Source organism: Dama dama, chromosome 17 (assembly GCF_033118175.1).
Source record: "Dama dama isolate Ldn47 chromosome 17, ASM3311817v1, whole genome shotgun sequence".
NCBI lineage: Eukaryota > Metazoa > Chordata > Mammalia > Artiodactyla > Cervidae > Dama > Dama dama.
The window spans coordinates 48,694,032-48,711,501 of NC_083697.1; the positions used below are offsets into that span (position 1 = coordinate 48,694,032).

The window sequence follows — 17,470 nt, forward strand, 5'->3', positions numbered from 1 at the left end:
GAAGCTAACACTATCCATCCAGTTATTCAGGATAAAAACCCAAGGGCCTTCCTTAATTTTCCCCCACTTAGTCCCCTCCTCACATCCAATCACTCCTTAAGTCCTGTGGGTTTTAACTTCCTAAATCTGCCCCTTTGATCTCATCTCCCCTAAATCAAGCTGCCAGCATGTCCTTCTGAACTAATGTAACAGCCTCTTAATTTGGATCCTGTGTCTGCTGTTTACCCTCCATTTGTTCACTTCAGCCAGAATAGTTTTTACTAAGAGAACAGGATCATGCCAATTAAGATCTAAAACATTTCAATGCTTTCTCACAACGTTTAGGGAAAGACTTAAATCATTGACAGAATCTACCAGGTCCTTCTGTCTGGATCTGGGATCTGGATCTGTCTCCATCTTGGGCTTCAGCCCCCACACCTTATTCTTTCCTTTCCTCTACTTTGAGGCACACTGACCTTCTATCAGTCCCTAGTATATACTGGGCTCCTTCCTTTCCTAAGGCCTTTGCATAAGGTACTTCTCCACTACTTGGAATATCCTTTCCACACTGTCCCTCCCTCCTCTCCATCAACATACACACATATTGTCTAGAGTTACAGTGAATTCAACGACTGTTTCCTTTCTGAGACCTCAGATGAGGCTTAGTTCCTGTTATAAGTTGCTCTAATAGAACAGTCTACTTCTCTGTAGTTCTGTGCTGTTGTTTAGTCCCTACCTCTTTTGTGACCCCATGGACTGTAGCTCACAAGGCTCCTCTGTCCATGGAATTTTCCAGGCAAGAATACTGGAGTGGGTGGCCATTACCTTGTCCAGGGGATCTTTCCAACCCAGGGACCAAATCCATGTCTTCTGCACTGGCAGGTGGATTCTTTACTACTAAGCCACGTCAAAGTCCCTTGTGCCCAATTATAATTAAATATTAATAGCTTATTTAGTGTTCAATGTCTTCAATGTCTATATCCCCCTACAATGAAAACTTTATGAAAGCAGTGACCATATCAGTCCTGTCGAGTACTTATTTTGAGAGTATACAAAACAAGAGTCTTCTTAAGGCATATTTGTTGAAAAATCAATCTATAGTCAACTAATCATTTTCAAGACCTAGCTTCATACCCTTCATTACATCAAAGGTGCCCAAGTGTGGCCCTTACTCTCTGAGGGTCTCTAAGACAATGGAGAATGAAAACCAGGTTTGGCGCTTTTATCATAGGAAAAACTTTGCCCAGGTAACTCAGCTGGGTGTACTAACAAAGGTTTCCATGATTTGTTGTTACAGGGTTAAGTGTAAGGATTCACTTTTTTCACTCTGCTGAAGCAACTGGTAAACACAATTCCTTTGACAGCAGCTATTGAGCCTACATAACTGACCAGATGAAGTACAGTAGGCAGAGTGGGCTGCCCAATTCACTTCCATGTACATTGTATGTCTCAGCTGAAGGTTGTGATTGTGTTGTTGCAGAGTACCCCACATATCCTGGAGGTCAATAAATATAAAGGGAGATATCCTGGGGCAATGTTGTACACTTGAACAAGGGAATCATCACATCACATTCCATTCTATTTATGCAGCCAGCTCCCTCCAAACAGCCGAACTTGATGGGACTGTTATCTAAACTTCCTGGCGCCTGCTGGCATGAGTGTTATGCACTGCTTTTTTTTTTTTTTAATGAACATTTTTAGGAAAGTTACTACTGTATAGAGGAAAAGGAGGGAGAAATGTAGAAGAGAGCAAAAAAAAAACTTGAACCATCATAAAAAAATTGCTCAGCTACCATTATAGGAATACACACAGCCTATGTTCATCTTCAAGGAAATTCAAAGTTAAAGCGAAAATCGACCATATGCACGTCCATATGCAGACATATCGGGATAGTCTCTGAATTGCTTCTTTATACGAAACTATATGCAACAATAATCCTACAAAGAAAATAAACCAGAGGACCTTTTATATCAGATACTGATACATTCTGTGGTAAAAAGAAGACACAACCTAGATAGGAGAGACAGAAATAGAAATAACTAGTCCACAATCCCTTAAAATCACCTATTTGACTGTCAATCTCTTTTTATACAACACAGGAATGGGACCACGTCTTGTTACCTTACAAAGATCAGAGACTGAATACATGTTGAAATTCTCATTTGAGAAAATGATTAGAGTGTTTGGTTTCCTAGTGTTAAAAAATGAAATTAAAAGGCATCTGAAGGTCTAAAAAGCAAAGATAAAAATCTTCCCAAGACTGGCCAAAATGTCTAGTGAAGAATCGATTATTTTTAACATGTTGCAGTTTTATTAGACAGATGAATAGAATCCATATCTTTAAAAAACCTTAACATTTGCAGCCAATTTTTCAAGACATTAATTTCTAAACAGGAGATGAAAGGAAAAGAAATCAAAATGCCTAATAACATTTCCAGCTTCTTAAAGGCTTGGAGGAACTCTAAACCTTTGGAAAAAGCTCCTTGAAAAATGATTTTCAGACCAGTTTTCACTATCAAGGAGGATGGGACATTTATCAAGGATCTTTTAGCTTCAAGTTTTACAAAAGCTAGTTTGCTGGTGGGGTGGATAATAAAATTGAAGATTTGTGTTACATTAACAGGTATGGTAAATCTTCATTATATCAAGACAGGGGATAAATAAAGAAAAAAAATGACTGAATTAACTGACTTTGCAGTATCAAAATCTATATCAGAAAGAGGGTAGAGCTGCCCAGTTAGCTGGGGAAAACATACAGCAGTTGTTTCTCGTAAAAAAATAAGCAATTATTAGTAAAAAGGGTTTGACTAACAAGAAAAGGAAATTAGTATTGAGATTAACATTTACTGAATTCTAACAGATGCCAAAGTATTGTGCTTCAGTAAGTGCCTACTACTGTCTAAGGTTGGATAAATTTGAATAAATCCAGATTCGTCTTAGCTAGAACATGAAAGCAATCTTGATGTCCATCGACAGATAAATGGATAAAGAAGTTGTGGTATATATACACAATGGCATATTACTCAGTCATAAAAAGGAATGCATTTGAGTTAGTTCTAATGAGGTGGATGAACCTAGAGCCTATTATACAGAGTGAAGTAAGTCAGAAAGAGAAAGATAAATATTGTATACTAATGCATATATACAGAATAAATCTTCTGTATTTGCAGGGCAGAATTTATTTGCAGGGCAGCAATAGAGAAAGAGACATAGAGAATAGACATGGGGAGAAGGGAGGAGAGGGTTAGATGTATGGAGAGAGTAACATGGAAACTTACATTACTGTATGTAAAATAGATAGCGAATGGGAATGTGCTGTATGGCTCAGGACACTCAAACACGGGCTCTATATCAGCCTAGAGGGTGGGATGGGGAGGGAGGTGGGAGGGAGGTTCAAAACAGAGGGGATGTATGTATACCTATGGCTGATTCATACTGAGGTTTGACAGAAAGCAATAAAATTCTGTAAAACGATGATCCTTCAATTAAAAATAATTAAAATAAATATAGATTAGTCTCCTTAAGAGCTAATACACAAATAAGAGCTAAGATGCAAGTAAACACCATGATGAGTCAGAAAACATGAAAACTACAGACTCAGAGCACATATAACTACTTTTGATAAAACTGAAAATTTCTAAGTAGTGCATTTATACTCATAATATAACATATTCACCCATATGGAACAGCTCTTGAAAAGGCCTGAACAGAAAATGACATTATTTTCCCCAAAAAGAATAACTATGAGAAATTAGACAACTTTTTTATTTTTTCATTTGGAAGAAGCTGATAATTTTCAGGGATGAGCCTCTGCTTCTGGCTCCTAGGCTGCATACTGACCAATGGAGAAGAGAAAAGAAATGGCATAGTCATTGCCCAAGTACATCTGGTTTTGGATTTAAGCACTGAGCCATTTCATAATGTCTAGATTTGCCCTTTAAATTAACACCCTATTATCACGTTTTCTGGCAGGAAACTGTAGAGATTGCAAATGGAGTTGGACTTAGAACTCCACAAGAAATCAGAGCAGCGACAGTTTAGACATTAAATACTAAACTCTGGCTTGCAGAGTTCCAATATAACCTGAATTATTTCAAGCCTGTGCGACTGAGTAAAGCAGAGGATGAACTGGTTTTTGAGCTCATTTAGATGAAAACTGGAGGAAAGCAGTAACTTACACAATGACAACATTCAACCACAACATATGATTCTGTGTTACTAATTATTAGTCTTTTCTTAGCTGTCTGATTCGGTGCACTGAGGTTGGTCTGAATAAAGACTTTTGGACACATACACAGTAAAAACCTGATAGATGACCTACACTATCTCCTTCTTATGGAACTAAGGGGAAAAAAAGTCAATAGGGACCACAAGTCAAGAAAGCAAAGGTTAACTCTGTAAAATACCTATTACATGATTGTAACATTTTTTTTCATTTCCTTCTGGAGTCTCTGTTTTGCTCATCCCCTGATTATAAAATTGATCTGAATTAATGAATAAATCAGCATTCCACCCAAGATATTCCAAATGTAATTTGCTATTCATTCATGACTTTAAGAGTGTCTTAGAAATCTGAATGAAAATCACCTACATGACCAACTTAGGCAAACTGTCCTAATTCCTTGAACTGTTTCAATGAACAAGTTTTCAAGATAATCTAGCCAAATGAGTCAAAAATCATTGCCTTTATCTCCATGCTCAACTCCATAAAAATACACTTTGCAAACACATTATGGCACAAGAAAGCAGATCATTTTGAGGAAGGAAATCAGTCAGAAAAACTTCCTAAGGGTAACCTCATTAAACAGTTCCACTGTGCCTTCAAGATAGTCTTCAAAATCTTCATGATGACTTACAAGACCCTACAAGTATCTGGCTACCAGGGAGCCCCCCAGACTCACCTCCTGCCTCTCCTGTACCCTAGTGTTATAACTAAATGACTAGCAGTATCCCAATATATCTTGCTCTTTTCCAGAGACTTAGTATGAGCTAAAGTATCTGCCTAGAATAGTTATTTGCAATAAAAATATAATGTACCATATGTAATTTTTAAATTTTCTGAGGCACATTTTAAAAAATGTAAAAAGAAACAAATTTAATTTTAATAATGTATTTTACTTGGCTCAGTACAGCCAAAATATTGTTTCAACTTGCCATTTACATAAAAAGTATTAATGAAGTATTTTAAACTCTTTTTTTTTCTTTGGTACTGTCTTCAAAATTCAATCACACAGTGCATTTAAATTTGGGAGTAGATTAATTAGCCTCCTGGCTGATGGCTACCACATTGGACAGCTCACATGGAAGGAACCTTTGCCTTCTCCTCCCTTTAGATTTCAAATCAATCTTACCCTCTCCAGGGATGGCCTCCCTCATTCCCAGGGCTGGGTGCCCACCCGTCTGCCATTTCAGTACCTTAGATACATTCTCTATGACAGCAATGAACACATCACGTACCTTTACCAGTCAGTGGACTTGAAGCACCCTAAGGTGTGGAGATGAAGTCTTACCTAATTTTATATCCCAGGTACCTAACATATGGCTCTCACATAGTCATGTGTTTTCACTTATATTTACAGAAATACCATCTAATTGTCTAACAGGTTAACTGGTTTAACAGTTAAGTCCCAAATCTTTATATTAATCTCTTACTATCTGTGGGTCACTGTGTTAGTAAATAATTTCTATGTCTTAGTTTTCTTTTTTTAATGTTTTTTAAAAATAAAAATAAAAATCTCAAAGCCAAAATTCTCACAAACATCTAGCTAATTATAATGACTTAACATACATCAAGTTGACATTTGCACTGTAATTGCCTTCTTTCAAAGGGAATTGATCAAGATTGTCTTAGTCAAAGAATTAACCAAGGAACTTGTTAACATCTGTGACACCAAGGAAAGGCAGGGTGGTATCTGCTTCCAAACTGAGGCTAGTGGCCTCAAGAGTGTTTTTGGCTTTGGCATCTATGGAATATAGAGTATATTACAAATGAATCACACTATTGATCTATTTGCAAAGAGCCAAACTAGCAAAAGGAGCCTTCCTTCTCATTCTTCACCCCAGTAAGTATCTGGCACTATATTATCTTTGGAAGGAATAATAAAAGCACATGCCATCTATCTATATTTATCTACTCAGCTTTGGTTATAGCTGTGTTACATTTTGTGAAAATGAGCAAACATATGATACAATAATTTCTCTCTTTAGTGTCACTCTTCTGGGAATACACATGAAGAGTTTCATCAAATATGAATTTGAAAACACTGAAATAGCTAGTTACTTACATGCTTACTCAACATGACTCTCTTTGGTATACATGAACTGTAATGTGCCATATTAGAAAGCTTTGTAAACTATATGGCACTCTGTAAATGTGAGTTGTTACAGTTATCAAACAGGCTATTAATTAAAAACAGCAAAATTAGAAAAGCTGAATTTTCCATTTTCATTCATCTTGTTAAATGTTAACTAATGATACTCTGGTAGATCTTAATATTACAGCTAATTTGAAAGTTGAGAAAAATGAGGGAAAGTGCTATAATTTTCACAAGGCCTTTAATTCAGTCTTAGGTAGATTCAAAGTTAAATGGCAGCAAAGCCCTAGACCCTTAGCCTAAATATTCAATCACTTCTCCCTTCTTTCTCCTTGAGTGCCTGAGTTAACAAACCTCTCAGTTAACCTTTTTCCTCCAGCTGATAACTGTTGGCCAATGCTTGATTTGGACTTTATTAGTCACTCTTTTATGTAGGTTTTTCAAGATTTTTTGATGGTTGTGGGTTGTATTAAAGGTACCATATCCATATAACCTTTATAGTTAAAAATCATTTCCCTAAGCCCTGGTTAGCTTGTATGCAAGATGTATCAAAAGCTGATCTTCACTGAAATGATACTTAGCAGCTAACAGACAGCAGTTGCAATGAACAAAAACAGTGCCATTTCTGATGGTTGAGCCATGGCTTGCTGGAGCACCAGGTTGTGAAAGTTCTCATGGCTCTATTGGGGCTCAGTGGGAAAGAGTTCCTTAATCAACTAGGAATGTCTGCCTGGGACAGGTACTGGATGCTGACAATTGGATGACCCAATGTCATCCTATGGTTCGACAAACGGAATGAACTAGACTCCTACAATCTAGATCCTCATCCCAAAGGGTCAGTGGTGTCTATGTGTCAAGTAAACACAATGTCCTACAGTAGGTGGTGCTGAAATCCATGATAGGTTATTGAAAAGTAGTTCATAAGAAATGTGGATGTCTGAGGTGTTGACCCAGCCCAAAGAAGAAAGTAGGGACTTAGCAAATCTTTCTCTACCACTGCCTTTAAATCTCACTCAGACACAGTCTCTCCATGGACAACCCAACCCTCACATCTGCCAAAAAGATGAAACCATCCAGTGACACCTCCTCATATTCCACTCAGAGCACAAAGCAGTAGAAAACAATACGAAGAACTCATCCTCTAGGTCAATGGGACCAGTATACATCTCGCCTCCTTCTATTTTTAGAAACAAAAGTCAAAAGCAATAATGAGCTTCCAGATGGGTGAAAAACAGGTAGTATGCAGGAGAAATACATGGACTTATTTTGTTTTCCAATAATCAGTGTTAAGAGGGACTGAGGAGTCACTGATGCTAAAGCCAAAAGTCTGAGTTCTGCATAGTCTAACAGCATCCTTACCATATTTTCTAATCTATGCCCATCACATCCCCCCAAAAAGAGAGACAGAGATAGAGAAAAGAAACCCTTCTGTAAAATGAAAGTAAGCCGCAGGCTGCTTACAATTGCCTTCTGTCTCTGCCTCTCCCTCTGCTTGGCCCTTTCAGATTCCCGCTTCTCGTACTCTCTGCGGTATTCTTCCCTCTTGAGCCTTTCATGCTGGTATTCCTCGTAGCTGTCATACCTGCGAAACATAACTTCATCATTAAGTCAACCACCTCCATCTGCACGGGCAAAAGGAATCATAAACTAGGGAGGGGGCAGGGTTTTGGAAAACATTTTGCCATCTCCTTGAGGGATAAGAGGCACGGAGGGAAACGAAAGTGCATCGTTACCTGGGCCGCCGGCTATGGGGTGATCTTGAACGTGATCTCGTGCACAGGGGCGAATTTCGGTGTGTGCGGCGTCTGCAGTGGCCTGACTCATAATAGTAGCAAGATCTGAGAGAGAGGAGGAAAAACAAAAAGGGCATTTGCAACTGCCAGCAAACCCCAGTTTATCGGCATGACTCAGTAGCCCCTGGAATTCCGTCTTAACATAAACCGGCTTTCAGTTCCCAACTACTAGTGAGATTTCCCAGGGACAGTGTGTGAGCCTCTAGTCGGCTTAGAGATCTGGGAGTGGTGACATGTTCTCTTGCAACATCTCTTACGGATGTGACTGCCAAACACCAGCCTGGTTCCCTGTCAGCTTTATCTTGCATGAATCTCAACTATTCTGCACAGGGCAGCTCTCCAGGTAATGGAAAAAGTTAGATGAGCAAGTTTCTTACAGATTGCTCTCTCTGGTCTGACTGGCTCACGTGCTGTGCTCAATGAGGACAGATTTAAGAGAAGATGGGAAAGAATGTATGAGTGATAACAATCTCCTTAGTTCCGGTAGCACCAGGAATGTGTTGTTGAGGGGTGGGTTGCCTATGGGTTTTGAATGCTGTTTTTTTTTTAATTCCTGGGGATAGCTTAGGCTTTGGGTGGGTTTTGACAAGGTTTACCTTGAGGAAGATCTACTGCCTGGGGACCTTGATCTTGACCTGGAATATGGTGATCGAGAACACGACCTATGTCGAGAAAAGGACCTTGAACGAGAGCGCATCCTTTGGGGTCTTTGAGAAAATAAAGATTTGGGTGGTGACACGGAATCTCTACACGGAGAGTTAAAAGAAGAACAAGAAGGCGACACATCGAACAATGAATAGGACTGCGTGCCATCCCAAGGGGAGTTCAGTTTATCACTTTCATCTTCGCTGTCATCAAACAGGCCATCCATGGCTAGTCCTGAATTTATAAACATAGGTAGTTTGGAGAATTGTTCATTACTGAAATCACTGTCCCTCAGTTCACTGGTCTTGTCTGCTTTGTCGTCAAAAACAGCTTGACTGGGATGACCGAAGTGCTTGTTCAGCTCGGCTCGGATTTCCTGGTCTTGGAGCTGTTTTCTGGTGCTGCCGGGAGAGACCTGCTTGCTCACCTCCGCGGTCTCTCTCAGGTAGCACGGGTCGGAATCTGTGGAAGAGTGTATCTGCCCCGGCCCGTTGGAGGAGGGGGCATCTTTATTTTCTAGTTGTCTGGAGTCGTGGAGCTCCTGTGATGTACTAACGAGTATTTCCGTTTTGGAATTAACTGACTGACAATAGTCATGGTCACCAAACAGCCGAAGACTGGGCCGTTTGGCCTTCCTTTCCTCGTGTCCACTGGTGAGCACAGAAGTCTTGCTGAGCTGTGCATACAACTCAGACTGCTCGGGCCCCTTCTTGGTGGAATTACTGCCTTGGGTACCAGAAGACTCACTGTACCGGGCCTTCTTGGATGGTGGAGGTACCACAGTCTTGCAAGAGGGCTTCAGCTTTGGAGAAGCCCTGAAAGGGTTATCTTGGTTGGCTTTATGAGGAGGAGTTGTGGGTGGAGTTAGGCCTAAGATTAAAAAAAAAAAAAAAAAAAGGAGCAGAGAGAAAGAAAAGAGACAGAATGTTGTTAAATGCCAGGATACATTTTCCTCACTTCCCTGAGATTTCAGTCAATGGTTAAAGCTCATCAAAAAACAAAGGAAACTAAATTCCTGATGAGACCTGAAAAAGTGACTCTGTCTCCGGAAGCCTCTGTCACCAAGGAAAGACAGATATATGTTGCAAGACTGCAGTGAAAGCCCTGATATTTTGTATTTCAAATGCCAATGCTAACAGGTCTTGCTTCCCAGGAAACATGAGTGTATCACCACCAGGCAGAACCAAAGTTCAGGTTCATAAGGGTGTCTTGTTGTCTGTGTGATGGAAAGTGAATGCAGAGGTACTCAAGAGACTCAGTGAATGGCTTTGGCCATGTTTGCCTGCAAAGAACAAGGGGGAGGATGCAAGAGGGTTAGGAATTTTTGTACAATGAAAGATATCTACCTGTGGTGCCAAAGAATTAGGCAACTTAAAAAAAAAAAGATGGGATGGCAGCAAATGTGGGGCAGGGTGGGGATGACATAAGCAACTTCAAAGCAAGTTGAGTAAAATATGGTCTGTGAAGGCAGCGCACCAGACAACTCTACAACCTGACAGCAATGATTCTTTGTCTCCACAGTTCATTAACTTAGTAAACCATGGCTAATGTAGGTATAATACATTCTTGTAAGCATAACTAATACATTCTGTCTAAAATATGGTTCTGCAACAGAAACCTAAGTGAACAGTAACACTAAATATTGCAGTGCAGGCGGACCATTTTATTTGGAGCAGCACATCAGGGTGGATTATGAGGTTGAAGGACTGAAATGAATCCAAGCTTTGGCAACTAGCTAATTAAAAAAAAAGAAAAAATAATGGAAGAAGGGGGGACATCTGTAAATTGTTGCCTTTCCTGCTTTTCTACAGAAGGACAGAAAATTCCATCAGAAGTCATGGTGGGAGACTATGTGAAGGCTGGTTGGCTCTGTCAGTTTCACCCCGAGGAAGTCCTACTCAGCCCTTTCTGCACAGGAAGAAGAATTGTGGAATGTTTGCAGAGTTGAAGGAACTTTGAAGAAGGGCAAGCTGCAGTTCAAATGACTTTATGCTTACAAGGGAACATTTTAGTTTACAATACACTTTTTATTTAGGAGGATGGGTGAATGCTATTCAGCAAAAAAGAACTTTAAGTCTGCTAAGAAGCCTGGGGTGAGACTTAAGGCAACTGCATATTTCAAGGAAAATTCTACCCTGCTGGAAAAAAAAATGTGTATATATATACACAAGTAGGTCACAGACAGCCACATGAAGTTTTGGTATGAACAAGAAGACACTGCCTCTCTCCCCTACTTTACAAGAAAGAGAGGAAATTAATATTTCCCTTAAAATGAAATATGTTTACACCAATATTTGGTAATACTTATCATACATAGCTAATTCTCCCCAAATGAGCGAAAGACATGAACAAAAATACAAAGAGGTGTGATTTTGGAAATCTATCCCAGTTCAGAAAGACAGGGAAATGCAAACACAAAGAGAAGCAAACACTGCTCTTCCTTTGTGACACATCTGAGTCTCAGAAATCTTTCCTTTATTAGCAGCCTACCGTATCCCTGCTCCCCCTACTTTTTGCTTAGAGATAATAGAGAGGTAACATGACTGAATGAAGCTCACCCTTCTTGTGTTCTCTCTTTATAGACAAGTGTATCTTTTACTCAATCTAAAGAAATTCCTATATGGCCAGTTTTCTCTCTTCCTTCCCCTCCTCCATCTCCTCCTCCTACTTCCCTTCCCTCTATCTTCTCCTCCTCCTGCTTTTCTTTCTTTCTTTCTTTCCCTATCTATCTCCCTCCCCTCTCTCTTTTTGTTCCTTCTACCCTTGGGTATGTATGTACCCACATACATATACACCAATTTCTCTTAATACTACATGCTCTCCTGCCTTCAATTACCACTACAACAAATTTAAAGATACCAGTTCTCAGCAAAGAAATGACAAGATCTCAAATATTTCTCACAGGAAGCTAAGATGCTCAAAGAAATAATGATGAATAATCTCTCTTTACTGAGTAAATAACAGTCAAATATTCCAAATGACATAGCCCTTGAATTAGAGGAAATGACATTCAACATCCTCAAATACAACTCCATAAATCTTTTCATGATACTCTGAATTGGGGTAATTTTTACTTTTCTAATAATTTACTGCCAGGATCACTCACTTATCAGATATTGCTATATTTTCACGCTTATCTCTTTCTGAATGTGAATTATATCTTGTCTCTTCAAATAGATTAGCAGCTCTCAGAGGAAATGTTGCCTGGGCTTATTTTTGCAAAATGTTTCACTCGTTTTTATTTTTCTGGATCCTCCTTTGCTCATAGGTGTTCCATTTCAGTGGCCCAAGGATCACTTGGGAAGCTGGTCAAATATTTTTAATGACACAGTTCACAGACCACTTATGGAGAGCCACAGTCCTGTCGTGTCTGTGTGGCATGTTGCTTTGATCGCAGGTAGATGTATTTTGACTGACATTGTAGACTTATAAAAAGAAACCCCAAACTTCAGAAACACCAAATTAGGCCACTATTAAAGAGAGACTAGTCCTAAAAATAGCTCAGCTATCTAGGGATTTTAAATATAGAAATTCTTTTTCGTCTTGAACATTTGAAACCCTTGTCCTAGTACCTAAGCTCATTATCGCTTAAATAACCGATTCTCAAGTTGCTCTTGCGAGTGCCGACACCCTGAGTAGTTTCTTAGAGTTAAAAACAAAGCTTTTCACGTCCTTCACATTTTAGAGGGGCCGTGGAGATTAAATAGACATTCACTGAGGACCTACTATGTGCCAAATAGCCTACCAAATGCTGGTGTTTCAGGGATTCAGCCCTCAGGACTTCATAAAGAGATCACTCTTTAAAATCTGCAGTAAGTCCATGTTCTTGTGTATCTGTTAAAATTTACAGAAACACCATAAGATAACCAGATAGACCTTATGAGTGAAAATATCAGGGCTGGTAAGTTTCAATTTGCACTGCTCATTAAAACAAATATAATATTCACTTAGTTGATGGAAGTTATTTTTGGATTAGGAGTAGGTGGACAGGAAAAAAAATAATTCAGATCATTCCCTAAACTTTTTACTTTTAACTGAAAACTTCTTTAATTCAGGAAGAATATCCCAAAGCAAGACTGAGACCTCTTGAGGGTCACAAGAGTTCATGGGACCAGAGTCTCATTGAAAATCTATTTCCAGATAGAGTTCCTGACATCCAGAGCAAAACAAAACAAAGTGAAGCAAAAGTGTCAGAAGTATTTTTTGTTTCTTCTAATGTGATATCCAACGTTTAGGAGCCATGGACAGGACAGGAAAGCCTTTGCTGCTCCTGAACTAATTTGATTTCTCTAACCCCATCTCCTCATCCAGAAGGTTCTCCCTTGTGGTAGGAGGGCAGTCAATACTCAATTCCTCAATGCCACTACCCCCTGTCATCTTCCCACTAATCGCTGGACTCTCAATTTCAACCCACAAGCCTAAATCAACAGTGCTAATGCCTCCCATAACCTCCGGATTATTTCCTGTGTGTTGATTTTCTGGGGAATGTGTACATTTTGGTGTTGACAGTACAAGGTATATTCCATGCTCTCTCTTGAACTTAGCAGGTTTTGATAGATTTATGTGAGGACAGATGGCCATTACAGGCTGAAGGCTGACAAGAGGCAGTTCAGAACATTGTTAACACACTTGCACAAACTCTCAGCAGTGCGGCACTGTGCAGAATGTAATTCAGACTATAGCTTTTTTATTGCTGCCTATTTTCTTTTGTCAAAAGAGCCTGCTGTGCAGAGCAACAAATGGCTGCTATTACCCAGAATGTAATGGGTGTCAGACAAATCACGTAACACAAACAATCAAGAGTATGTAGGTCATATTTCAACAGAGCACAACCTTAGCAATATTTATGATTACTGCATTGAAATGTGCTCTATAATAAACAAGTACCTCTACATCACTCACACTTATGCACTTCTGCACAGCAAATCTGGGGGAAGTGGGACACACTCTCCAGTTATCTTTTTAAACAAACCTTTAAAAAAAAAAAAGTCAGAGACAAGTTTGGTTTGGTTTTGTGTTTCATTATGTGATATAAAACGATTTCCTTTGAGGAGTTGGTTTGTTTAATTGAATGACTCTAATAAATGGCAAGTCCTCAACTCTGTATTCCGTGCTCCACTATCCAGCCAAAGACTTCAGCAAGAATTTTTTAAATACTTTACATAGTCTTATGGTTTGCATTTGACACGACCTCTTGCTAAATCTGAGACTGACAGTGGGATTTTTCTTATGTTACATGCCAATTCGAAGATTTCTCAAGGAAAGAAAATGAGAAAATGATTTTCTAATTTGCTTAAAAACTTACCAAGAAGGAAGACTGGGCAAAGAGGTCTGTGACTTGAGTTTATGCACACAGTTTTGGCTTCAAGAACTTGGAGCGGGTGTCAAGGGTGCATAGGAAGGACTGAAACTCAATCAGTATGAACTGTTTACTGCTACTGTTACTGCTATTATTCTGTTTATAAAAGCTCCCCCAGTACTAATTCTTCATCCCTAACTTCCCCAGGACTCACTGGATCTTTGCAAAAGCCAGCAATCAAAGTGTTAACCCCTGGCACAGAAGGGCCTGTCCCACACCCTCCTCTGGTACCCAGGCTGGCATGTCCACTCTGACTGAGGGAGCTCCCACCTTTCCTGCTTTTTAAGGATTTCCTGTGTCACTCCTGGTTACTGGGGAACAAACTGGCCTTACAGAAAAACTTCAGAACATTCCCAAGACATGTGTCTAATGCCTCAACTCTTTCTCATGGAAAATGTAGAGCTGTTATCCATTGGCCCTCAGGCACTTTCTCACAGAGCTGGGGCAGGAGAAGTTGTCAGGGTGGCATAGAGACTGGCTTTTTCCAGGTGTCTCTCACCAAACCCCTGAAGTAGATGTGGGAGAGAAAACTGCTTTGCTATCCTTGGCTTGAAAGAAATTAGATAGTACCATTTCCAGAAAAGAAAGCTGAGGCACTTTTCAGACGTTGAGGCAAGAAGAATGAGATTAAAACAAGAGAAAGAAGGACATGCTTGAAATATGGAAGAAATTCCTGTCAGGACAAGTTGCCAAACACAGGAATAGGCTGTAAAGAGAATTTGTTGGGTCTCCCTTTCTTGGCTTCTTCAGCCATAGGAATGGATTATATGACCTGTCAAAATCACTTTCTCGTTCTCTGTCATTGTGGCTTTCCTTTAAAACTACCAACTACTACCACAAAAAAAAAAAAAAAACAAAACAAAAACCCAAAAAACTAACTACTGTTCATATTTTGCTTTATTCTATTTCCCCACAGATAAGTCACATACAGAAGATGTATACAGCAAGAGGGTATATCAAAAGTATGCTGTTTGTCAATATTCCATCCAGCAAAATCACCTTTTAAAAGGATAGGAAATCAGAAGTCCACTACCATGAAAACCATGGGGAAAACATACATATCAATGGAGGAAAACATTACTAAGGCCTCCTGTGTTAGCATGATGAGATTGCAGATGATTTTGTTCTTCCCATTTTCCTAAATAGTTTGAAAATAGTTATATTAATTCTTATTACTTTTATAGCAATAACAATGTTTATGTATATAGATACTTATAAATACATATACATGTATATACATATATACATATACACAGGTGTGCTCAGTCATATCCTACTCTTTGCAACCCCATGGACCATAGCCCACCAGGCTCCTCTGTCCATGCAACAAAACTGGAATGGGTTACCATTTCCTCCTCCAGGAGATCTTCCTAACCCAGGGATCAAACTTGCACCTCCTGCATTGGCAGATGGATTCTTTACCGCTGAGCCACCAGGGAAACCCCATATACACATGTATACATATATATATGTATTACATATACACATGTATAAATAAAAATTGGGGGGGGGGTCACTCACTTTGTTACCTAAATCAAATTCCTTCATGTCCTGTGGTTAAAACCATCGTCTTGTTGAGCTGACATTGCTTTGCCATTCCCATTTCAGAAACAAAAATTCTAACACTCTGAACATCTCCATATGCAATAGATTTAAATGCCTTCTGCCAAAAGAGCATTCTCTTTTTTTCTCATCTTGCTTTACTAACAGTTATTTTGAAATCAAATTAGTTTTTACACCTGTAAAAGAGACGCATTTTTTTTTTTATCAGCCAAAATGAGCTAGTTTAGGACAATCACAAAGTCAGACCAGCTGGTGATACCTAATAAAGCAAACTTCCTAACTCATCCCTCCTGTTCCCCTAAGACTCTGCAGATGGGGCCAAGGGATTATTCTGGAGGTCTTAGAATTTTGTTGACTCTTTACATTTTCACTTAAACATTTGGAAAATTTCACTAAAATTTGCAAGAGTAAAGAAAAAGAAGACACCAGAAAGGCTTGGGTAACAGCTTGATCTGTGTGCTCTGTTGTAACTAAAGGCATTAAATGTATACAGCAAGGATCAACAAATTAACAACCTGAATGCTGTCCCCATGTCTGCCCCAATGGCAGACATCACTAATTGATCATGACATTCCCACTGAGTACAGACTTGGCCTTAGAATCCTTCTCAACACAATGCTTCTGGCAGCCAATACCAATCAATGACACTTGGCAAGTGAAATAAAACCTATTTAACATAACAGATGTCCACCACTATCTTTAAAATTCAGGCTTCAGGAAAGAGCCATAATCTCTAGTCAGACAGACCTGCTTTGAACCCAGGGTCTACCACAGAGCTAGAATCAACATTTTTTCCTTAACAATTAAGTGGACAGAGAGTCAAAAAATAATATTGATATATGTGAAGTGCCTATTAGTGAGTGCCTGGCCTCTAGGACTTGTAGTAGCAAATGAATGCCCAAGGGGAGATTTTTCTACCTTGATTTGGTCAATCTCACACCCATACCAAAATCAGTATATGTTCAATTTCATGGGAAATTAGGGAGATTTTACTATAAAAGGAATACTTATATAAAAGAATACATAATTTCATATATGAAAAAGAGATCGTATTAAGACCAACAAAAGGAAACAGGTAAAGGTAGCCAAAGCTGAAGAGATGAACAGAAAGTTACAGTGACCTCCATAGATGAATTTAATGTAGAGTTAGTAATTGAATAGCTAATTGAACACACATGCTGGCACTGGTCTAAGCTTTTTTCATGTTTTATCTCACTTAATCCTCACAGTGACTCAATGAGATGTAGGCACTGTGATCAGCTTCATTTGATACAAAGCATCCCGAATCGTACAGAATTTAATTAAATTGACCAAAGGCCATATAGCTAGATTGGGGTAGATCCAGATTTTGAACTTTGGTTCATCCAATATCAGAGCCAAGGTTTTTCACAACTTCACTAAACTATGCTGGTTTTTAAAATATCATTATAGACTACTTTCATTTGAAGCTCTTCAGCTTATAAAGTATATTAGTTCAGGCTATACTACACGAAATCACCATTTTTTGGGTACATCAAAAATGTTGAATATTGACAATCTTATGTTTCAATTTACAATGTGGTATCTTTTGCTCCAGAAATATCTTCTCTCCTTTCCACCCACACACGTAAAAATCAAATGCAAATATTTTTCTCCCTTCAGTTCAGTTCAGTCGCTCAATCATGTCTGACTCTTTGCGACCCTGTGGACTGCAGCATGCCAGGCTTCCCTGTCCATCACCAACTCCTGGAGCTTGCTTAGACGCCTTTCCACAGGTCGGCTCCGTCATTCACTGACTAATGGTACTGCTTTAATGCTTCCTTCAATCCTGAACTCT

The 17,470-nt window shown here is 39.2% G+C and overlaps 1 protein-coding gene across 2 annotated transcripts in view; it reads right to left on the minus strand.

Moving 5' to 3' along the window:
- PPARGC1A (PPARG coactivator 1 alpha) overlaps window positions 1-17,470 on the minus strand; it is a 105,992-nt gene that overhangs the window by 12,950 nt on the left and 75,572 nt on the right. For both annotated transcript variants that reach the window (XM_061164472.1, XM_061164471.1), the window contains exons 8-10: window positions 8,684-9,602; window positions 8,028-8,132; window positions 7,756-7,876 (exon numbers count right to left, since the gene is read on the minus strand). In XM_061164472.1, the coding sequence (XP_061020455.1) occupies window positions 7,756-7,876; window positions 8,028-8,132; window positions 8,684-9,602 (1,145 nt within the window). The remainder of the gene's footprint in view (window positions 1-7,755; window positions 7,877-8,027; window positions 8,133-8,683; window positions 9,603-17,470) is intronic.